Genomic DNA, 25,116 nt, shown 5'->3' on the forward strand with positions numbered 1-25,116 from the left:
TAATAATTCATATAATTAAAAAAAAAAACTCACAATACATGACAATGATAGACAATTTTAAAAATACTCCTAATATTTCCCAGACTTCCACTGATGTGCATTGGAGAATAGAGCTCCCCGCAAAATACAACTTTGCAATTTTGAAGATTTTCAATCACTGTGATGCTAAAAACTAGACAATAAGGCTCAGGTTGAAAATAAGAGAGACATCTTTTTATGTGTTGAAGGTTCCCAAGATCCAAGATTTTGATTCTACAAACATATTCACACATAAACACTCCTGCATGCGCACATACACAAAGAAGAGAGGACACACTGCTACAAATAGGAAAAAGGAACTGAGAGAGAAAAGGAGAGACAGTAGAGAAAGAGCCTCTGTTGTGTGTATGTGTGTGTGTACACATTTGTGTGTGTGTGTGTGTGTGTGTTCAGTGTTAATGAGAGGGCCACCCTCTAGGCGTCAACCCTGTTAATCACCCACTGTCTGCAGGGGGACTGGCTCTGTCGCTGGAAAACAAACACACAGATCTCCTCACACATAAATGCGCACACTCTCTCTCTCTCTCTCTCTCTCTCACACACACACACACACACACACACACACACACACACAGGTTTACTTAAGTCACTTTTGGGGTGTTTACATAGACTTACATTTATTTCAAACACTCAGTCAAGCCTTCTTAACATCAGAAATGGGTTGCAACAGGGGTCTATCTCTGGTCCATTGCTGTTTACACTATGGGCTACATAAATAACATAATTCTACCTAATCAATGCTTCAATGTCCGTTTTTTTGCAGATGATACAATTTTATATGCCCCTGGCTCCACCTCAGCCCAGGCCCTGACTCGTCTTCAGTCTGCCTTTGATGCTTTCCAATTATCACTCCTTAATCACAGACTACTTTTAAATGCAGAGAAGAACAAGTGCATGGTATTCTCCACCTCCACCAGTGACTCTGACTATCCTGCCATTAAAACCTTAAATGGCACCCATATTACTCTTGCTGAGTCATATGAATACTTAGGAATTTGGCTTGACAGCAGACTATCATTCAAGATTCAACATTTGACTCAGAAATTACAAATCAAACTAGGCTTCTTGTATAGAATTAAAGGTTGTCTGTCTTCTTCCAGCCGTAAAACTATTGTGCAGTCAACCTTCATGTCTGTCCTCGACTCTGGAGATATTCTGTACCATCATGCTGCCCCATCAACGCTTCAGCAGTTAAACCCTGTGTATCATAGTGCGCTACGCTTTATCACAAATGAGAAATTTCATACTCATCATTGTTCTCTTTTATCACACGGCTGCTTGGACTTCCTTACAGACAAGAAAAAACCATCTCATATTATTCATCTATTCAGCTTCCAAACTACCTCACATCTCTTCTCTCATTTAAATCTAGTAACTATAGTACATGATCCAGTAACTTCTTAACCTTAGATATCCCTCATGTTCACACTAATGTTGGCAGAACTGGTTTCAGGTACTATGCACGTTTTAAATGAAATGAACTGCAAACTTGAGTCTTACATTCCTCTTGCAGATATTAAAGCTTTATTATCTGATGTTTTATATGATTCTTGTGACTTAAGTTTGGTATGTGTCCCTGAAAGTGACTTAAGTCTCTCTCTCACACACAAACACACACACACACACACACACACACACACACACACACACACACACACACACACACACACACACATACATACACTCTCTCTTTTTCTCTGTAGCTGCTCAGGCCCACGTGGAAACTCCCTAAAGTAATTACAGCGCTGGGGAAATGGAGGTGCTGCCGCTGGCCGGGGGAGTAGGGCAACCCGATATGCTATTAGAGGAAGAGTTGGGGGGGGGGGGGGGGGGGGGGGGGGGGTCGTAGTGGGGATACAAGGCCAGGCCTGCCACTGATGGAGTGGAAGTGCGATTGAAAGTGTGCGTGTGTACGTGCATGGTGTGTCTGTATGTGTTTGTGTTTGCACCTGCATGGTGATTGTGTGTGTGTGTATGTGTAAGGGAGAGGGTGAAGGAGGAGGGGTAAGAAATATTGCATTCATAGTTCAATTTTATCGCAACATTTTGAACTGAATCTGAGGACGGTTTCAACGGAACAAAATCCCTTTGTATTTCCGAGAAAAATATAAATAACATTGCTTTTCAAAGATTCGATAACCCAAGCTACAGCGATTGTCCACAATTTGATTACAGCTAGAGTGAAGTCTGGATTTTACTGCTGTGTCAAAGTATCACAATCCCTATTAGAGCTGTTACTTTCTAAAAAATCATGATTGAACAAATGGGAACAAACATGTAATTTGTTGAGAACCGAACAGATGACTTCTGATTTATCCACAAATCTTCCGTTTGTGGTTTTGAATCCAAAACGCTGCTATGCATTACTTCTCTGATGATTTGGTGTCATGATTATTCATGGCTCGCTACTTTCCTCCATTCAGTTTTAACGAAGATAACTAATTGGCCAGTTTATTGATAAGGCAACAGGGCATGTAATGGATCAAAGTGACGGTGCAGTTTTCTAACACACCCCACTGGAGCCAGCAGCATGGACACTTATGCACAGTCAGTGTTTAATTCAATCAGATCATAACAGATTGAATATTTAATTTTTCCCACATTTAAACAGTGGTTTGAATTTCTAATTAAAAGTGACAGCAGTTATCACTCACTGTACCTTTGTACAATAGGTGTGCTTGATGTGGGCTTGTAGCTTATGTGCATCTACTCAAAAATGTAATCACAGCTACTCAGCAGGATACGCGAGCACTACAAGAGGTGTGATTGGTCTGCTTTGTATTTTCTCTTACATGTCTCCTGTGCCAGTAATGTTTGCCAATAGGTAAGAGAACAAAGAGCAGGTTGATTAAAAATTTACATAATAGAAATGTACAAATATGGAGTTAGTAATTTCTAGAGTGAATGTTTGGGCATATAACGCATGCATGACGAGGTGGGTAAGGGGTTAAATTCTACACAGAACAAAAAAAGACAGATAGCCATGTATACGGCTTTGTCTGGTTTCTTTTAGCATTAGCAAAGCAGTGTTTATAAAAAGCAAAAAGACAGACCATGGCAAGCAGTCATAGAAAAAACAACTTTTGGGGGGCAAAAACAAAACAGCTGCAAGCCACAGTACCCTTCATGGTGCTCTACAGACTGATCAATACAAATATCAAACGCTGATGAAAACTCTCCATCTTCCAATCCTTGCTTTGTGATGATAATATCAGCCTTTAGGCTACCAAACATCCTGCCAGACATTTACCCGACCATCAAAGAAATCATGTAAATTTAACTGGAGAGTTTCTGGAAACGCTTAATTCAGCTATTACCTTAACCTGGATAATTCACAGTAATTAAACACACTACAGGCTAGAGAAAATAAACATATTTGTCAATGTCACAGAGTAGATATTAAAACACAGCTTAAACTAGACATTTTTCAATTTCAAGAATTTCTGTGATGTTTTTTTTCATCATATGTGCTTGAATGATTTTGCTTTTCCGCAAGAATATGTATGTGTGTGTGGCTGCTATCGGGCTGACAACGCCTGAGCGTGTGTGTGTGTGCATGTGTGTGCACTCACGCCTGCCTGCAACACACGGAGAGGAAGTGCATGTGTGAGTGTGTGCATATGTGTGTGTCTGCTGGCTGGCTGATGGTGGAGAGAGCAGTGCGGCGGCACAGATTAGATGAGATTAAAGCCAGTCAGAGGATCAATTAGAGGCAAAACATCAGACGGCTACACAGCCACGGCCAGCAACAATGAGATTAGCCCCGAGGTGGAGCAGAGAGCGGGCAAGCACATCTGTGTGTGCATGTTTGTGTGTGAACATGTATGTGTGGGGGGAAGAAACAAAAAGAGGTGGGAGAAAAAGGAACAAAAGGAGAAGGAATCACACATAACTCCAGAAACAAAAGGCTGTGAATATTAAAGGATTATTCCGGTTTATTTCAACTGGAGCCTTATTTTCATAATTAAATATTTTCAACGTTGGGTTTCCCTGGAACTAGCTTTGCAGCAGTGAGGGTGTTCTCTACTGATGGGGTCATAATGTTAGTAACAGCACAGTAGAGCACTCTATCATTACTGAATCAAACTGTGACACCAGGAATCAAAATCTAAGCAGATAATGAGATTAAAGAGGATGTATCATGCACATTTCCAGGTCTGTATTTTTACTCTGGGGCTTGACTGGAATATCTTTGTGTGATTTACAATTTAAAAAACTCCTAATTTTTCTTATACTGGCCTTTTACATAGCCCCTGATTTCAGCCTCTGTCTGAAACAGGCTGTTTTAGCTCTTGTCTCTTTAAGGCCCCCCTCCCGATGAGCCCACTCTGTTCTGATTGGTTAACTTCTGGAAGCTACATCTCTGCAGACTTCCAGCAGCTTGGGAGGCTATGTAAACAAACAGTAGTACAAGGAATTCACTTCTTTTTCTCGTTCTTTATGCAAAATGGACAAACAAACACATCTGTACATGTTTGAGCCTGAATCTGATCTGAAATATACAAGTGGACAACCTAAACAACAAAGGCTATGAAATGGACGGCCAATTACGGGCATATGCAAACAATCTGATGTCATCAGGAGAGTGAAGTAGAGGTAACATTGTGAACGAAGCATTCAGAGCAGGCTGAAGCCTGAGCTTTTGACTTGCAGGAAGCATTTTACATACATTCACCTCATGTTTTGGGCCTTTGACCATGTCTAACATAGACATCCAACATCATAACAGTATAAAAACAACAGAAAATCACACCAAGCATGTTATGTCCCCTTTAAAGATTTCCATCCCTTCTGGCTAACCTGAGGCTTTGTTTAAAACATGTATGACTTTGAATTTAATTGTTTATATTTCCTTTCCAGTCTGACTTGTGTTTCACAGTGTTGCCGCATTCCAAGACTTCAGCAATTAACTTGGAAGTACATTTTTGTGAGTACATAGAACAGATGGCCAAACCTATGAAAATAAGATCCAAGTTGTAATGAACCAGAATTATCCTTTAGTAGAACAATTTTAAGAAGAGCAATTACAAACAACACATAAAAAATAAAGTATAAAAAAAGAAAGAGTATTTCACAGATGGGGTGAAAATATAAGAATAGAAAATGTCTTTGCCTATAAACATCAACATCTGTAGTGCTGTATGTGAAACAACGAAAAAGGGAATTTACACAAAAGTCAAATATTACATTGGTAAAACATGCTGTGACATACACAAACACACACAGGCACGTACACACAGCTTCACTCACCATGATATAATGACGCTGCATCTCTGACTTCTCACTGGCCAACTTGTCACACTCAAGCTTCAAACTGGGGAGAGAGGAAGAGGAGAGAAGCAGGGAGTCAGACCTTGTTAGCTAGCTAGACAATCTCCCTTCTAAAGTGCTGACACCAGGTGACTTCTATCCCCTTTCATCATCATTACCTCCACTTTCACCAACGGCACTGTCACCATTTTCATCATCGCTTCAGCCCTCATCGCTGCCTCCACCTTCATCATCATCAGCACCACCTCCATTGTCATCATCTCTCCCTCCATTACCATCTTTATCATCATCACCGCTTCCATTATCATCGTTACCGTCGTCATCATCGGCACGGTTTTCACTGTGATCGCCAACATTCAGTGGGAGCGTTTTCACAGCTGACAGGAGGAGGTCAAACATATTCTGACCTCCACAGACACGTCTAGCCAAAAATCTCTGCTTTCTAAATCAGAGCAGAGGCAGTGAAGTAACAAGTCACATCTAAATATAGTGTTGGGAGCGTTCCCTGCAACCCAGTCTCTGCGACAGCCATTAGCTGTAATCATGTCAGCGCTGATGTCACGCGAGGCGACAGGACAAAGGAGGACACGTCAACAAGTCACCCTGATCGTCAAATGAAAAAGACAGAGGTAAAAAAAAAAAAAATCCCCTCACCCCCCCCTCCCGATGCCTTTGATTGAAGCAGCCAGTTCCAACATGCCAGCCTCTGAAGGCATCATCCGATGTGAGGACTGGATAAGACTCAGATCAAATAAAGATATGCGCAGGCACACGGTGGATAGGTTCAGATTTAGGATAAGTCTGAGACCTGTTTGATGGTGTGTGTAGATTTATGCTGGGATGTTCTTCTCAGCTGTCTGCGGGAATGACAGCTCGATTACAGCGAGCGCTGGCTGAGTCTTCATCGCTGTTAGTCTTAACTGGCAGACTGAACACAGTTTACACACGGCCAATAATGGTAGGTCTCATACGTGCAAGTATTGTGATTCTTCTGTAATTATCGCAGCAGCTGCAGTGTTTGTCGGATTTAGCTTCAGTTAAGGTTCAATATTCATCCCTGTCTGAGTTTTGTTATTGATGCACACTGTGACACATATTTAGAATTTAACTTAAACTTATCTTGTTCAATATCTTAAGGAGAATTCCAGCTTGAGGTCATGCTTATTTTTTTAACATACAGTACTGTCCAAAAGTTTTAGGCACTAATAGTAAAGTGAGGAAGCTTATAAAAATATGACTATAAATTGTTTTTATTTATCAATTAACTTCACACAAAGTGCAGTAAAGAGAAAAAACCTAAATCAAATCAATATTTGGTGTGACCACACTTTGCCTTTAAATTAGCACCAATTCTCCTCAGTATGCTTGCACAGTTTTTCAAGGTATTTGGCAGGTAGGTTGTTCTTGCATCTTGGAGAACTTGCCTCAGTTCTTCTGTGGATTTAAGCATCTTAGTTGCTTCTGTCCCTTCATGTAACCCCAGACTGACTCAATGGTGTTGAGATCAGGGCTCTGTGGGGGCCATACCATCTGTTGCAAGACTCTTTGTTCTAATTGTCACTGAAAATAGTTCTTTATGACTCTCGCTGTAGGTTTGGGGTCATTATCCGGTTGCAGAATGAATTTAGGACCATTCAAATACCTCCCTGACACATTATGGTTAAGAATCTAAACATCTTAAGTGCCTAAAACCTTTGCACAGTACTGTATATGTAGATTTTCTTTATGTTTTTACATTTTGACAATATATTTGTAGTTGCACCTTTATTGTAATTGTTCTTCAGATAATTTTTCTATGACAACAGGGAGTCTGGAACCCACATTAATTCAGCATGCATTGGGCACATGGCTGCTAGTCCACAGTTGTGCTGAAGCCATTTTCAGAAAAACATTTGCACTTGAAGGACTAAGTGCTCCCCCCTCATTAGATTCAGTTGGGGCTCTGCAATGACGAAGTGGAGGTGGCAACGTAGAAGTCTTCGGCAAAAACCAAACATGGTCGCCATGATCAACTGTTGCTGCAACCCAATGCGATGTCATTCAGCAATGTTGGCCTTCCAATGTGTGCAAATACACATTCCTGATAGATTACTTTCTAACATTAACAAGGTAATTCTACTGTTTACCTGGCAATTGTCATGACAGGGTTTCAAATATTGTGATCTTGATAACTAAAATTTATAAATTCCCTGAGCCCACGGTGAGTTCTTCGAATGTCTTGTTTTATCTTATCAACACTCCAAAACCCCAAAATATTCAGTTTACATCAAAAGACAAAGACAAATATCTACCTGAAGCAACACACCCCCATCAATGCATGTGTTTTGTTTTTTTTAATGCAGAGCTGTTAGGGTCTGAGCATGTGGTTAAGCTCCATATAAAGAAGATGAGGGTGTGGATTTGAACAGGACCTACTTGCTGCAGGTGACAGTGCCATCCTGCCACCCAGTTTAGACATATTGGTTGAAAGTTAATGGCCTAATGTTAGCATCCTGATATGTCGCAGGAGTTGTTATTATTCCTTTTTAAATTGAACACGGCCATGTATAAGTGTGGTACATTATAGTAAGTAAGTACATTAAGTTGTTAACGGTCTCAAATCAAGCTGCAACTATTGTGCTGTGCAGTAACACACACAATGCTTTTTAAACAGTGGTGATATCATTGTTTTTCAGATGCTAATGCTGTAATGTTTCTGCACTGCACTTTCTGGATGACTCGGCAATAAAATAACGTAGCCAGTACTGTCACATAGTGTATTTACATATTATACTCTTTTATACTCTCATTTATTCATGGGGCAATCACAGCTGATGCTATCTTCCCGTTTCTCTCTGTTTCAATTAGACAGCTCTTGTTGCTGCTGAAAAGAAGCACATCAGCTCCAAGGCATGAGAATATTTCACTCACACTCAGACACACACACACACACACACACACACACACACACACACACACACACACACACACACACATTTTGCTTACTTGCAGAAAGCATCTAGAGAAGAATTTTATTCTGAAGAAGCAACATTGATTTTTAACCGAGGCTAGCATCTAATGGCTAACTAAACAATACAACTTACTAGTTCAATGAAGATGGGTTGGTGATTTTTGCAGTTTGGACACAGCTCTAACATCCAAAATGTAACATAACAATAGGGATGTGCGATATGAGGATATTAGATTGTGAACGATAAAAATGTCTCCACGATCTGTCTTTACAGAGAGAGTTAGTATCATGCTACAGTGCAAATTCTATCAGTAGCAGTTCTATGGCTCATACACGCATCCAGCCCTGGCGTTGGTTAGAGGTAAGTTTTCATTACTTATTTTTATGAAACCATCTTACAGAACAGTGAATGGAAACATGTGGAATCAAAATGTGGTAGTTTAGTCTTGAATTGGCTGCTCTTGCCCCATTAAGGGCTAACGTTGGGCATTCCTATGTAGGTTTGCTACGCCGGGGCTCCAGAGTTGTGTACACAGGCCCGGAGGAGGCATCAACACTTGGAGAAGACGGGATATTTTTAGCAACCAGTGGAAAGGCCAACGCCAGCAAGCCGGCCAGTTAGCTAGCTCCTGGAAATATAATTTCTCTGACATCTAACATTAGCTGTTGGGGAGGCATGGTAGGTATATGACCTGTCTTTGCCAACACAGGGTCAACATTAGCAAACGAGAAAGCTTACAAGCTAGTAGCAGCTAGTTAGCAAGCATTAACTAACATAAATGGACATTTTCATTTATTTAAGACACAAATTAGCTTTCTTTTGGTCTCCCTCCACTCTAACTATGTTTACGCAGGCCTAGAACCATTTGTATCCCACCGGTGTTTATGGTATGTTGTTACGAGTTCAGTGCTAATTTTCAGTCCTCTCAGATTGTTCCAGCAATGACAGTGTATCATTATGTGGAAGCAGATGACTTGTGCAAACTTTGGCCTGAATGGTCTGTTATTCTTTTTTCTTTTAGATTTTGTTACCTTGTAGGGCTACATTTTTTAAATAGTGAAATGAGGTTGGTTGTACTGTTTAGTAACTTGCAAAATATTCTTAAAAACCAACATGAAAAAGAATTGTGATAAGATCGTGAATCATGATCATGCCTAAAAAAAATCGTGATATGATATTTTTGATATATGATATGTGTTGCGTGTCATATGGCCCATATGTGGGCCATATGACACGCAACACATATCCAACCTGATAGAGCAGTTTTGTTTATTTTTATTCAGTGTGTATGTGCAGCCTCCACTTATCCAAAATGCTCCCCTTCCCACCTACATAAAACCCTTCCTGCTATCCCTGTGTACATGCGTAGGCTGTGTGGTGGGTTGTCATGACGACAGGCCTCCCTGCTGTCAGCCTACCTGGGATTGGCTTTGTGCCTCTTCTGATTGGTGCTCAGCAGTCCCCGGGCCTGCACCGCTGCTCTCAAACGACACTTTGATGGAGTTTTATTGCCGATTCTTCCGTCTCTAAATCGCTCCTGCTGTCATCTTTATTTTGATTTATGTATTCCCTGATCTATTTATGCATGTGAACAAGGGGAGGGGAGAAGAGGTGGGGGACGTGGAGGGGGCTGGGAAGAGGAAGACAGCGACAGCTACAATGCTTGCTACTATACCCGGGGGAACGCCTGCGGTACATTTGCCTTTTAAAGGCTTCAGCAACAGACAAGCACAGCGCAGCAGCAGAGCGCTACAAAGCCTTGTCTGTGGCTCCCAAACCCCCCACCCCATCCTAGCCCCCCTCCTGAGTCAATAGGCACTGTATGCATGTTCTGTATGCTCAGACAAAAAAGGTATTCTTTCAACTGCGCCCTGGCTCTCTGAAGAGGGTTAAACGGTACTGTGTTGTGGGAATTACAAAAACCAAAGGCGAGGAAAAAAAACGCGCAGGGTGTTACTGCTGCTTCAGAATCCTCCGCAAACAAGAATGATCAGACCAGAGCAGGGATTTTGCACACAATATGCCAGGCTTTCATCTGCCTTTGCCTGTCTCTGTAACCCACAGAGGCAAGCCTCTGGAAGGTTCTGGGAGGACAGGTACAGAGGAACAAACCAACCTCCTCAGGAAGGAAGGCGTGCTTCAAAGACTCCACTCTCACAAAGAGAGGGTCTCTCGCTGAGATGCAGAGCCCGTGGCATCCCCCCTCTTTATAACTTCTATCAAACAGATCAGTTAAGGTCGAACAAGGTACTTTAGAAGTGCCTCAGACTTCTGGCACTGTAGCAGTATTTAAGCAGTAAAGAGAGATCAATAGCCGAGGGTAAACGAGATTGATTTAGGTATGAGTCAATAATGGATGTTTCCTCAGTGTGCAACGTGGTGGTAGAGTTGAGGTTCAAGTGGAACAAAGGCAGACATTTTCATTTTATGACATTCAAGGTGTTCCTTCAAGTTCAATCTGCATTATTAGGTGACAGTTTATTTTACTGGTCCGTTATTTCCTAATATATTCCAAATAACTTTTTGGAAGTTTCCTGCAGAGAACGATGTCATTTGGTGCTAACTGTAGAGAAAAAAAACGACCAAGGTCTGAGATTGATGTTAATTAGAAAGAACTGCTCAATTCAAACCTAAGTAAGTATTTAGTGTCGGATTGCTAGAAAATAACTAGTTTGTACAAAGTTTTGTCCGACCAAATTTGAGACGAGATAATCACAGTGTGAAGTGAGTGTGAATGTCGGATTGTTGGTTTTGCAAAGTTACAGGAATTGTCGGACACAGCACCCACAATTCCTGCACGGGGAGGGTGTTTCTGAGGCTGTTCAGCCATCTGATGAGCAATTCTGATGGAGTATATTCATTCATCTTTCAATTATTATCGGAAGCTTTATTCTTCACATATTGTATATCAAATTGTATGCTTTCATGTTCAGTGGAGCTGCTGTGTCCTGACTAAAAGTTACTTTAGCTTAGCATTTAAGTAGAATTAATTTATTGTACCAATTGACACTGTGTCTATTTTAAGTCATAGTTATTTCCAAGGCAATTGCTATGAAATTATTAGATATGTACACACTTGTAAAAAAGTGCTATCCATTATTCTTGTATGTGTTTTTTTTTAAATTATAAGCAAAGAAAAGTCATCAGAATAACATTTACAATACTCCAGAGTAAAGTGTGATACAAAACAAAGTGTTGAAAAAGGCCAAATCTCAACATTAAAACCCATTTCTGGCTAATATATGTCAGGTTACTGCAGCTCAACTCAGCAGTTTCCCATTGTAGCTACTGCTACAAAGAGGCGTTCAATAAAGGAAAAACACAGTGTGATACATGTATAGCCTGGAGATATATTTGTTATTACAAAGAGCTGCACTTATCAGGCTGTCATATGTAACTGCTTCTCCTTTATGTTTGTGTGCATGTTGGTGTTTCTGTTTGCACCTGTGGTATTGTGCTTGGAGGAACTGGAACTCATCCTTGATCCTGTCACAGGAGTCAGAGGTTGTGAATTTCAGCTGCTGCGATGAAGCCTGCCAAAGAGAAAAACACAAGAGACGAAAAAAGTAAGATCCAAGCAAAAAGAGAAAGAGTAGGAAAGGAGGGGAGGGGTGAAAGGCAGAGAAAGGGAGCAGAGAGAGCAAAATAATCAAAAACATGAACAAGAAATCAAGCAGTTTTCAATTTGCCACTGTCCAACGGGTACGGCATCACTGAAAAATTGGTTGGCAAGTATGTTTCCACATCCGCGGGGCCAAACGCATAAAACCCTCTGTAGATTCAAAACTGAACATGCACAAAAGCTGAAACATGCCTACCCATTGTTTCTGCCAGATTTATAAACCCCTGCGTATGCACTGTTTTGTTAATCACTGTGAAATTATGTGCCTGCTCACAAGCCTAACCCACGCACAACCACAAATAGGCATAAATGGATGTTGACACACCCCTATTTAACCTTCTATAGACATAACCCAGACTCTTCCTGTCCTTGGTCTAGCACTGGCAGCATCTTAACAGCGCTGAAGCAACCTGAAGGGTTATTACTCACAGCCATTGCACACTTGCATATGCTATGAACCATAACAGCCGACTGATTGATTTAACACGAGTGAGTCAAGGTGTGTTGTTATTCCAACATTTCATATTGTTATTCCAACATTCAACCTGGGTGACAATATGTAAACCTACACGCTAGAATAAATCGTGCTTGTATAAATAAGTGCGGTAACGCACATTTATAAATGTTATTATACAGGACTTTGTGGAGACCGTGTCGAGTTCTTTGATGTGTTGAAAAGGTTTAGCTCCAAATAAAATGTCTCTTAAATTCCCAGTTTGACGTCATCCTCCTCTTTTCCACACTGCGACACACCCAGCTCTGCTCACCTATAAAACTGCTTATATGCATGTTGTAAATCATTTGTGTTGTGTGGAAGCTGATACGGACAAATCTTCTATCGTAATTCATCTACATTTACATCATGATAGCCATTTATATTTTCTTTAAAGTCAATTTCTGTTTGTGGATAGTCTAGTGAATTAAACATCTGATAAATTACAATACATGATGTGAATTCAAGAATCCTGACACAGAGCTATTTTATCCTAGAGCTATTTATACAGACGTGTTCTTTCTCTATAACTATGTAATATAATGTCACGTATAGCTGTGGTCGCTGGTTCTTCTTTTGTTTCCACTGTTCTCTGCACGCTCGGGGCATGAGTTCCTAAGTATCAGCGTTGCTCAAGAGGAGACATTAAATGCAAATTCCAGGTACCCTCGGGGGCTGCCAGCAGTGCTGTCGATCATACTTGGACAAGCAGATGTGGCGTCACATCATCGCAAGGACGACTGCAACCAGCATGTCTGGCAGAAATGGTGATACAACACACGGCCTAACACTGCAGAAAAAAATGTTTTACGATGAGAGGAAATGATAGAAAAATACAATGTGTGCAGCAGAGCAAACCGTAGAGCTGAAATGATAGTCAATTTATCAATTAACCCATTAGTCGATTGACAGAAAATGTATCTCTTTTGACACTGTTTGAGTCATTTTGCAAGCAAAACATTTGCTGCTCCGATGTGAGGATTTGTTGTTTTTCTCTGTTTCATGTCATTGTAAATTGAATATCTTTGAGGTTTGGACTGATAATCACACAAAACAACATTTGAAGACGTCTATTGGCCTCTGTGAAATGGTGAGCGTTTTTCACTATTTTCTGACTTTATAAAGACAAAACCATGAATCAATTGATCAGGGAAACAGTTTGAGCTGGAGCGGTTTTGGGTCACCAACCAGCTCATGCCTTGGATTCAGCTTAAATGTGAAAGAAGGTCTTTGCAATATCAGCACCACTTCTTCCATTGCTGTCTATCTCACAATGACTTACAGGGTCAGTCCCCCTGTTGCCTTTTTAATGACGTATATCCAAATCATCGCAGTTTGTAAAAAATATAGGAAATGCATGAAAGCATCAAGTAGCAAAGTCTCACAAGGGACTTGATAGTTCAGGTTCCAGGAGGCCTGGGTTATGGGTTGTTAACTTCCTGCAGTGGAAAACGGCTGAGGCAATGCATGATCTTACCCCACAACACTGCCATGATGTCTTATGAGTAGTCTTGTGTGTAGTTTTGTGCTGGCCTAGTCAGAATTAGCTGTTCATTTCATACTGGGCCCTGCCAAACGTTAAATGTTCACTGAAAAACACTTTGGATAAAACTGTGCATCAACTGCCATCAATGTCATGTCAAAAGACTTATGTTGGGAATCATACAGCAACCTACACCGCCATTCTTTCACCTCGCCTGAGTGTCGCTATTAGCCCTTATTGTAATTCTGTTCACACTACATTCCCCAGGCAGTGGTGGATGGCCTGGTTGTGTGTTAGAGCACAGCAAGCATCAAACCCAAATAGGGACAAAATCTCATTATTTCTCAGCAGGCTGCATAATGGGTCAGGTGGGGGGAAGGAAAAAAAAAAAAAAAAAAAAAAAAAAAAATCGACATTTTCCCACTACGATTGAGCTGGTATAAAAAAACCATCAGAAATCTGATTGCAGCACTTACGGGAAGCTAGCCCGCTGCTGTTAGGAATGACCTGTCGCTTTGTACCCTGTTCCCCACGGCATGTCGCTCAGCTTCATTTTTAACTACAAATAGGCTGCTTCGTATTCACAGAACCATGGCCAGAGAATATGCTAAGCAACAGGATTGCTTCAGGTTGTAAGAAGAGACCTGCTTGCTTCAAAGGCTGAATTATTTTTTGCTTTGTGGCTCAGTAGACATCGCTCAGCTCTAACACGGTTAAGGGTTGGGGGATGAATTCTTACAAAAGCTTCTCAGGGGGAAAAACATTTATACTCATGGTATTAGTTTGGACCTAAATATTTTAGGCAGACAGACATTTAGGAGGTGATTCAAAAAAAACAAAAAAACGCACAGTCTTGCAAAACAGTAGCAAGCACAGTGACTTTAGCCCTTACACTTTCAAATGTCATGACAAGTGCTGACATTATCATGCTGCCGCCACACACACAGAAGCCCCCAATCCACACAAACCAAGCCGCTGCTCAGAGACAGAGGCTCTGACTGTAAAGCAGAGTAACCTTTTCCATTATCTCTCCAGCCAGTATGGCATGGACCAAACTCAGCAAACAACAGCTTGGCTATATGGGTCTGTGCCATACAGAGCCTGTGTCAACATGAGGCACTTAGCTACAGGCAGCCATGCAACCCACACTGCAATAGCTGCTCCCTGCACTGGCTTGGTTTCTGAATACCGTGTGTGTGTGTGTGTGTGTGTGTGTGTGTGTGTGTGTGTGTTTGTGTGTTTGTGTGTCTGCCTTCAGGTTACCCCCTGTGCCGGAGGGTAGAGTTGTTGCCCTAGATCCGATTTCCTCCCAGTGTTGCGCAGTATGCAAACGTTTAAAATACCAAAGTTTCTCACAGTCAACAGCCCCCAGGTGGAGCATCCTGTTCCACAGGGACAAGAGACGGAGAAGACAGACAGCAGAAGAAAAAGACCAGGGAAAAAGGAAGCAAGAAAACAAGAAAAAGGGAGCGAGAACTTTAGAAAGCCAGAACATCATAAAGTCAAACTAACAAAGGCCAGGAGGGGAATTTTAGGACTTTTAGGACTTAGTATGATTACTTTTTCTGAATAACTTCTGCAAAAATATTATAGCTTTGGTTCCATTTTGTTAGCAATCAATCAAATAAAAGTATGATGAAACAATCTTTAGGAAGAATTTGGAAACTTACTACAGCGATGGCTTTGTTTCTTGAGGAACATATCATTAACATCATACAGAGTGAACTCTTTTATTATATTTTATTGCTATATTTTTATGGTCATCATTATTGTTGGCAACAGGCTTTTACTTTATATCCTGGGGAGGACTCATTTAGGAGGGCTTTTGTTTGTACTGAATGGTTATTGTATTTTAATTACGTATAACTGGGTTGATGATTGACCTGTGCATATAGTCAAACAGTTCATATAATACGGATTTCACTTGTGATAGACAAACACTTGCATGCTAAATTTAGACTTTTATTTACAAAGTTATGAATTGGGAAGGTAAATTGCCTAACCAGATCTACAATTTGTCTGTTGTACCAGATTAGTCATTTCAAATGTTTGATTTGAAATTTTCCTGAAAATGAAAAGTTAAAATTCTGCGTCTCCGCGAGCCTGAACTTTTTTCATTTTCAGGGGGCTTGGTGTGCATGGTGAACTTGCTGCTGTAGTTTTGTTTTAACTCTTTATTCTCATTCACCTTGGCAGCATTCACTGTGGGATATAGTAGATAGATTTTAATACAGGAAAACTGCTTGCCCATAGGGACAATCAGACAAAAGAAAGTCGTCGACATCTGGTTGCCTGAGGCGACTAGCTTCTCGTCAAGCTCTCTACGTTTGGTAAGAAACATTTTTAACCAAGAAACTCACACTTCACCTTCAGCTTGAACCCCGAATGTGGCAACATGGATTTATTTACAGCTCAAGTGTAGCCGTATTCTGCTGAGGGCTGGCATTAATTTTCTAGATTGGCTGAAGGTGATGTCAACGTTAGCTCACGGTCCTACTGAAAGGATGGAAAGAAAGCAACAACGACTTAGGCCAAAGTTTTCTTACGAAAAACTACGTCAAATACAGAATCAAGACTGTCTTTTATACAAAACTGACGGCACTTGAGTATTAAGAACACAGACACGATTTCCATCAATTAACATGCAGCAAACTGCAGGAGCTTAGAGCCTAAAAGACAACTCTCACAGTGCTACCCTGATACTTTTGCCACAACAGAACCAGACTGTGGGCCTCTCTCAGCTCCATGCAGTATACACAGCTAACAATGTTTATTATCTCTCTCTCTGTCAGTGACCAAAACAAGGTGCTCCATGGGGGCCTGAGAGCGCACAACAGATGGATGCCCATAATGTTAATGAAATACTGTCGTAATATTGTGACACATGCCATCTGCTGTGACAAAAAAGGTGCTTACACGCTGCGTGAGCGAAAATGTATTTGTGCAAGAGAGTGGCTAATGTGTGTGTGTGTGTGTGTGTGTGTGCGCGCGCTTTTGTTTGTGTTACAGAGGAATAGCCCAGACAGTGTGAATGTGACAGAGAAAGATGTGTGTGTGTTGAAAAGAGAGAACCTTAACAGTGAATAGGTGTGTCTGAGGGACAGATTTTCTGTGTGCATCTGTGTGTGGGGTGTGATAAGCTTGTGTGTATGAATCATACACACATACATACAACAGCCCACACACACACTCTATTACATGCAAAAATTTGCATAGCACGCGCACACACACACACACACACTCACACACACACACACAGCACCTAAATGTAGGACAATCTCTAATTTGATTCTGCCCTGCTCCTTTGAGACGTAATTAAAGCATTAAAAAGCTTTGTGCGCTGGTGAGGCAATTGAGACAGTCTTCAGCGAATAAATGGGATTCATCGTTTCAGGAAATGGCTGCCCCACCCCCATCCCACCCGAAGCCCACTCATCGTCACCCCCCCCCCCCCAACCCCCTCTCAACACACACCCACCCTTCCTGGCCTCATCATCTGGTCCAATCCATGTGAAATCTACTGTGAACCATAATGTCTTTTTTAAATAAGAAGCAGGCTAAGGCTGTTTCTGCTCCATAGATCAGTCGACAAAAGCAATGGGAGGGGATGGAGATTATAGTGGGGGGGTGGTGGGGGGCTCAGCTTTATACACACACTACAGTGATCAGACACACCAACAATACATAAATGCGGTACATATATCCAGTAGAGTGTTTAGACACACAAGCAGAGCACATACATATGCAGAGTACACACACACACACACACACACACACACACACACACACACACACACACACACACACACACAGACACACAATAGCAGCGGGACACATTGGAAAACATCCTCCTCAGTATAAATCCTGCCTGAGGGTAGCGGCAGTGTGGGGATTGTATTTCCTGGAGCAGTGCCTGACTGTTTACATCTCAGTTGGAGTGTGTTTGTGTGTGGTGTATCTGTGAGTGTGTGTCTGTGTTGGGGGGGGGCAGGGATGGAGCCTTGGCATTGTAATCACTCACTAATGACTGGATGTTATCTCACTCCCACTTTTTAAATGAATGCAGAAAGATCTACACTGACTAACAATTGGCCTATTTCTCAACACCAGGCTGTCCGTTTGCTCCATAGCAACAGTCCCAAGGATGCCATTTCAGCCATCCGCCCTCCCTGTCCATCACAGACTCCTGTTGCCCGGTTGAAGTGCGATGGATGCAGTGACACTATTATTAGAAAAAAACATTTCCTAATCGACTGAAAAGTATTTCTGTTGCAAAATAATCGATAGCCTTTTTCAGTTGAGTTCGCGGCAAGATTAGAAAACATAGGGGTAAATTAAAGCCTAGGTGTGAGTGCGGTACGTGTGTGGTTTAGATGAATACTTTTGTGGAAAAGTGCTGAGAGCAGGCACAGAAAGCGGTGTTTAGATGTGAAGCCTTTGGGGAGTAATTCGGCACATATCAGTCATGGGGAAATGTCCACTTTCTGAAGATATTCCCATCCCTTTCCTGTAAGATCTATGCTATTGAAGGGGGGGCAGTTATGTCTTGCTGTGTGTATATTGGTGATATATACCACGTGTGAGTATGTGTTTAACATGTAGGCAAACCTCTCAGCAGAAATCCTTTATGACGTGACTCACTGAGCCAGACGTTGAGGTCTTAAGCCTTTTGCTAATACACCAGCACCAAACAAGATCACATCCTCCATCTAAGAATAGCTCCAACTAAACAATTCCATCTAAATCTAAAGCGTATGTGCCCAGTGATCTGAGAGAGGGACAGGGCTAACTGGCCTGCGTCCAAGCTCACCTCGGCCAACTCTGTCTAGGCCAAGCGAGTCTTGCTATGTTAGAAGCTCGGTGTGTGTGTGTGTGTGTGTGTGTGTGTGTGTGTGTGTTTTGTGTGTATGTTTGAGGGGAGGCTGAGGAATAGGATTGTGTCTTCAGCCGCTCTGGACAGGGGCTTTAGAGCGCAGAGAGAGCCTAATCCTGTTTGGGCCAGGAATTTGATTTTGATTATTATCTCTCACGAACCAAGCCAAGGCTTACCCCCATTTCTGCAGCGTTATCCCCACAAAACACACACATACACACACACACACACACACACACCTCCCCCTTGCAACCCAACAGATTTGACCTCGTTAAGATGCTTTAAAGGGGATTATTCTACTTTTATCACTTCGAGTGAAGTGCCCTTGCAAACATAGGCTTGGCATGGCTCGGCCTCCCTCCCCGCTTTGCAGAACTATCTTGACCCCCCTGTGCAAGGTCAGCCAAGCGCGCAGTACAAACACACACACACAAACATGACACTTGCGACACACTGCCCTGCAAACACAGATGCACTTGTGCACAAAAATGTAGTAGACTGTACCAATAAGTGCACACAGCACACTCAACCATAGCAGACACAAGGTGGGGGAAGGCATATTATGGCACAAAACGCACACAGGAGAAGAGTGCAGAGATTGCACAGCCAAGGGAAATGGGCAATTTGTCAAGAGTAGGGAAAGTGGTGAGGCCGACAGGGCTGTGGGTTTGGAGACCATAGCTGAGATTAAAGCCAGCCTCGCTGAAGGGGGGGGGGCTTTAAGATTACACCCAGTACGGTTGTGCAGATGATTGATGCCTGCTTGTAAAAACCAAGGTTATTGCTTACAACAGCCAACGAAGGAGGGTAGACTGGGAGGGAGGAAAGGAAGATTAGTCCCAAAGTTTGCAACAAATAAGTGGACAATAAAAGCAGAAAGCTGGAGTGCTGGCATGTGTCTGACACTGGGGAACTTTTTGCTTCATCTGTTTAATTGAGGAGCCAACACTAAAGTTCTTGTGTGTGCACGTATTAAAAGTTTTAAGGGGTAGAGCTATTTTTTTCCCCTTGAATCCAATTCAAGTTAATTTAATTTTGAGTATCTGCTAATGACTCCCAATCTAATGTTTATATCATGCTAGATAATCATGACATTTCAGCACGTTTAGGCTGCGCTTAGACTTAAAAGCACCAGTAAAAAAAAAAAACACAGGTTGCTCTTTTTTTTTTCTCCATGAGCCCCCTACAATGACAGTGCTCTCTGTGCATTAAGGTTTCGGTGCTCTTTCTAACTAGTTTGTGCAGTCATAACATCTAAAGGCAAGTGTTTACGGCTGTTCCCGATCCTCAAAAGGCAGAACCTGCCATCACAGAGAGGCAGTCTCTCCTCAGAGGCAATCATGGTGCTGCACTCAGGTATATGCATGTTAAGTGATGGAGGTACTGTAGTTGCGTAAAGAATAAAAAAAAAAAAAAGAGCGCTTGACAGAGAAGTTTAAATTCTGCCTATTTTCTCACCTCTGAACACCTGGCTAATTGTTGTGTAAAGTGGGTGTTACTTGTGGGATAGTCTTATTTGAAAAGTTACAATTATTGTCGGATGCAGCTGCTCCATTCTGACATCAGAAAAGTTTGTGGTGAGGAGGTTTCAGACGCTGATCAACGATCCGACAAGCACTTAGTTTGATGTATGCTGAAGCTTAAAGGCATACTGACTACAGTCTTAAATGCCAGTGCTGAAGTCTGACGCTTCAGCAAACAACATACGGGGTTACCTGGCGAAAAAGTTGAGCCCGACACCTGAACCAATGCTACATCACCCTACATCATTCAGCCAGTCAAATATGTGCATATTCCTGGCAGAATACTTCATAACTTGAAAGACATAATTCAACTGTTTACTTCCTGCTCGCTCTCAACAGAATAACTGTCGCTGTGGTAGCTTTCCAGTTGTAAAATCCTGTCTTGTAGCATCGTATTCCACTGTGCAGTGTCCGATAATCCTACACACTCATAAATCTACTTAAATTAAACTTCCTTGATTGTATTTCGTCTTCTCACTGGTTCCTGTAGTCACACACCAAAATCAATGCAGCCCCTAATTTTTTTTTTTTTTTTTTTTTTTTTTTTTTACAACACAGTTCTATTTTCTGCCTGAACATTGAGGAAATTTCATTAGCCTGTGTGACACAATTGACAGGATGTCCCATTGAAAATATCAAGCATGTTAAATAAGGATGGGACTGGTTGCAGACATCACTGCGCACTCAGGAATAGCAGGGCGCCAACCTCACAGCAGGGTGGTGACAATACCTGCCAACGTGTATCCTGAATACAACACAACAGGAAGCGGTACAGCAACCCTCCCCCCTCCCCTCAACCCCTCCTGGACAAACAGACTGAGTGAGGGAGGTTTTCATTGCCTTGCTGTGAATCCTCATGGTGTCTGAATGGGATCTTGGTGGGGATGAGGCGACATATTGTTCCAGTCAGAGTCTTACTGCTCTTAGGCAGACAAACAGAGCAGCTAATTCTCTTGTCTGGACTGGTGCAGTGCCTTGCGTTTTGGCAGGTCTAGGGGCTCTGGCCGGGCCGGGCTCGGCCAATCAAGCTGCCCCCCGTCGAGAGGCTTTGTTCCAGCCCATCGCACCGTTCTGCTCTGGGGAAGGGCTGCCCCGCCCACCACCACCACCACCACCACCGCCCTCCCTCCTTCCCACCTCCCACACACTCCTCGTAGGGAGCCGCTGCTGAATACTGATGCAGCCGCCCCACTCCACACACACCCCACGTTCACTCCCACACAAAAAAACACACACACACACACCACCCGATGAGCTCTCGACAGCGTGTGTGAACGTGCGCGCAAACACATATGAGCAAAAACTCATTACCATTTTATTTTTTTCTCTTCAAGCACATCCTTCAGTCATGCACAGACACACACACACACACACACACACGCACACAAATCTGCACATACACTGAAAGAGAATAATGTATACAGACAACAAAAGGCCATCCCACACAAACAAAGCTGTCAATTGCTTATGAATTTGTAAAATGACAGCCTATACTACATTCCACCCCCACATCGACATGCAGCCCTCGTCCATAAATGCAGCAGAAACACACACACACACACAAACACACACACATATTCACATCAGTAGCTCCTGCATACTTGAGCAAAACCAAAAACATGGTACAACTGAGTTGACATCTATTTTTATTTATATTCACGTTCTTTCTGGTGAGTTTGCTGCGGTGCATTATGCAAGGCAAAGCAGCCCGAGCAGACAAAGAGGTACACATACAATTCAGCTTGTAAATCTTATCTTTGATGTGGTCTGAACAAAACTACTTACTTACTTCAGTCAAACTGGAAAAATGGTCTTAAAACTAAAAAGGGAGAGATCTGTCAAGGAGATATGTTTGAGGAAACTACATGAAAATTTCACTTTTCACACTAGAAAACATTAATTGATTATATCACTACAATTGAATCAGTTACAATGAAAATAGTGTACAATATAATTTTAGATTATAAAATGGGATGAACGAATGATTAGAGTTATGCCAGTGGGACGGGGCAACGGGACAGCTATAGTCTTCACTAATGAGTTTGCTTTGGGAGATACCTTAAAGTATCTTATGTCTTACTCCTTACATCACCTCCTGATTGGATTATGCCTCTATCTGCTTACACTAAACAATGGACTAAGGAAAATATCTCCTCTAAAAAAAATACCATCTTTTCTTAGCTCATACTTTTCATTTCTTTTTCTTTTCTTTTACATCAAAGAGAGTCAAAGTAAGAAAGAGAGAAAATCATTTTAAATCCCATTGACATTTCATAATAACGCAAATAAATAAAAATCTACAATTGGGACATAGCCTTTCTCAACAGTATGTTGTGTTGTTAACTCCATATATCTACATGTTTACACAAGAACTGTACTTTTTTTTAAAAGGGACAATTTAATACAGTTGTTTATTCAATATTTCTGTTCTTAGCTGCCTTTGATGAACCTCATTTCCCATTAGCTTTTGTGAAGGTTTCAACCTCAACTAAAAGCAAGTGCTGTAATGGATGCTGATTTGTTTTAGAATATGGAGAGCGAACCACCAGGAACACTGATGGAAGAAACTGGTAAATTAGAGATTGCACTAAGTTACATGAGCTAGTGGAACAAAGGCTAGCCAGGACATGACGTCATAAAGCAAGAAACTTGTCAAAACTGGGCTGCCATGAGCATCGTGAAAGACTGAATGAAAACAGAAAGCGAACACAACCTAATACTATCACTGCCCCCTGTTGTTTATGCTTGGAACTGCATCTAAAACTCGAGTCAAGTTAAAAATGTTAGGTGACATATTCAGATGTAAGAACACATGAAATTGATTTTGGATAGTTTGAAGCATCATCAATCACATACTTGTTGTTATGTTTATATGGTTTTCTTGAAAAACAGACGTCTTGGTTATTTTTTCACAGTATGTTTTATTGATAACAGCTACAAACCACACAATGAGCTGTCTTATATTCCCTTGGTCTTGCCTTTACTATATAAATATCACAGATAGTTTGTGTTTTCTTGAATGAAACGCATGTTCAATAAAAAAAAAAAGAGTCCATATAGGTTCCTCTTCAGTTATTTCTGTCCAACACAATAAATAACAAAATGAAAGTCCTGTAACTGATTGGCCCAGCGGGGGACTACATCATTCATAGAGTGGTGACATGTTTTCTGTCATCTTGATTCAGTATTTCCATCAAGCCAGAGGCTGCTCTAGTGCACTCCGTGGTACTCCAAAAGGATGGTGCAGAAACAGCGTGTCTGCAAAATATGTCTGTTTTGCATCCACATTAGTGAGAATAAAGGTAGAGTTGTGTTGATAATACGTGCACTGAAAAATGACCTTGAGAGAATAAATCTGAAGCACTTTTAAAACACTGACATGTAACTAACATATAAAGAAAATTGCCCACTGCTATTTGCTACTCTTTTTTAGTCACGTAATTCTTTCTAATTCAGTTTTTTGGCAGCAATGCACACAAAATGGCAGTGGCAGCCTTGACTGTTAAAGTATTTGGCTGGTGATTTTCTATATTTTTCTTATTGTCAACAAATCTCATGTGCAGTGCCAAACCAACAAGGAACTCATCCTACTTACAAGTGCTCTATGTGCATCCAACCACTAGATTATAAAATTTCTCAAAAGAACTCCAGTACAAAGTCTAGAGGTTGTGATATGTAGCACAAAAAGCTAGCAAAGCTCTGTGAACGAAACAACGTTCCTGTCGGCCGTACACAGAACCTCTTGCCTGAGATTTACAATCTTATCACTGTTATTATTCTTTGAAGACGTTTCTAAACAAAGTACGGTAACCACTCTTTTTAGAGACGAAGGAACATGTCACCCAGTACAGTGGTGTGGCTCACTGATGTGCTTAATAGTTTTTGAACTACAACATAAGTCTACAGCACAGAGGAATACGATATATAGGATATGATACGTAGGATGAGTTCATAGTTAGTTTGGCTCTGCTCATGGGATTTGTTGACAATAAGAAAAATATAGCCTAGATAATTGCCAGTCTTATCCTTTAAGTTGAAGTCTACTAGGTACAGCCCAAAGAGTATGTTCACCTCGACTGTATGGGTCGTCTACATATGTGAGGAGATGTCTATGCAGACACATGTAGAATAAATAGAACTGGGTTCTTTGTCCACTTCAGTTATGGACTATATCAAGCACTTTAACAGTGATGACCTGTGACAGCAGTCTCATGTATGGAGTGAAACACAGGTTCAAAGTGCATACTTTGGGCACCCTGATGGCTTAGGGGCCATGAACCACAATCTCTTCAGTCAGGGTTTGGATGGGGACATTTGTTGCATCTGTCTCTCTGTTTCCTGCTCTCTCTCTACTCGCACTATATATTAAAGGCATAGAATTCCCCCAAAATATAATTTAAAAAGAAAGTGTGTATACTAGGGTGCACAGACCTTCTGTATAAAGGACGTGTAAGTCAGAGGGTTTAAAAGTGTATTCACATGTATCTTCTCTGTCAAGAAGAGAAGGCTTGCACCGGTCTACGCCCTCCTTTTCAACCAACCCCAAAGCATTTTGACAATCATCCACTGTGGCCCTTCACAAAAATCAACATCACCTGTGACCCATGGCCTCCACTCAGCCACTCAAAAGTAGGGCCTCCTGCGGGGGTGGGGGGGGCTGTTTGTCATGCTAATCAGCTGGCCTAACCTTAACGACCCAGACATCTGCTGGCCTACGTGTGTCAAGCCCCACATTCAATTTGTTCCCCAGATACAAAAAGCAGATAAGACCCTTGAGGCTGGTAAGAATGTGTGTGTGTGTCTGTGTGTGTGTGTGTGTGTGTGTGTGTGTGTGTGTGTGTGGCGTTTAATTAGCCTCAAA

At 41.7% G+C, this 25,116-nt stretch overlaps 1 protein-coding gene across 2 annotated transcripts in view; it reads right to left on the minus strand.

The window, feature by feature from the left end:
- Window positions 1-25,116, minus strand: part of tle5 (TLE family member 5, transcriptional modulator) — a 48,441-nt gene that overhangs the window by 16,149 nt on the left and 7,176 nt on the right. For both annotated transcript variants that reach the window (XM_042417425.1, XM_042417424.1), the window contains exons 2-3: window positions 11,706-11,794; window positions 5,290-5,353 (exon numbers count right to left, since the gene is read on the minus strand). In XM_042417425.1, coding sequence (XP_042273359.1) covers window positions 5,290-5,353; window positions 11,706-11,794 — 153 coding nt within the window. The remainder of the gene's footprint in view (window positions 1-5,289; window positions 5,354-11,705; window positions 11,795-25,116) is intronic.

This window comes from Thunnus maccoyii, chromosome 7 (genome assembly GCF_910596095.1).
Source record: "Thunnus maccoyii chromosome 7, fThuMac1.1, whole genome shotgun sequence".
NCBI classification, from domain to species: Eukaryota; Metazoa; Chordata; class Actinopteri; order Scombriformes; family Scombridae; genus Thunnus; species Thunnus maccoyii.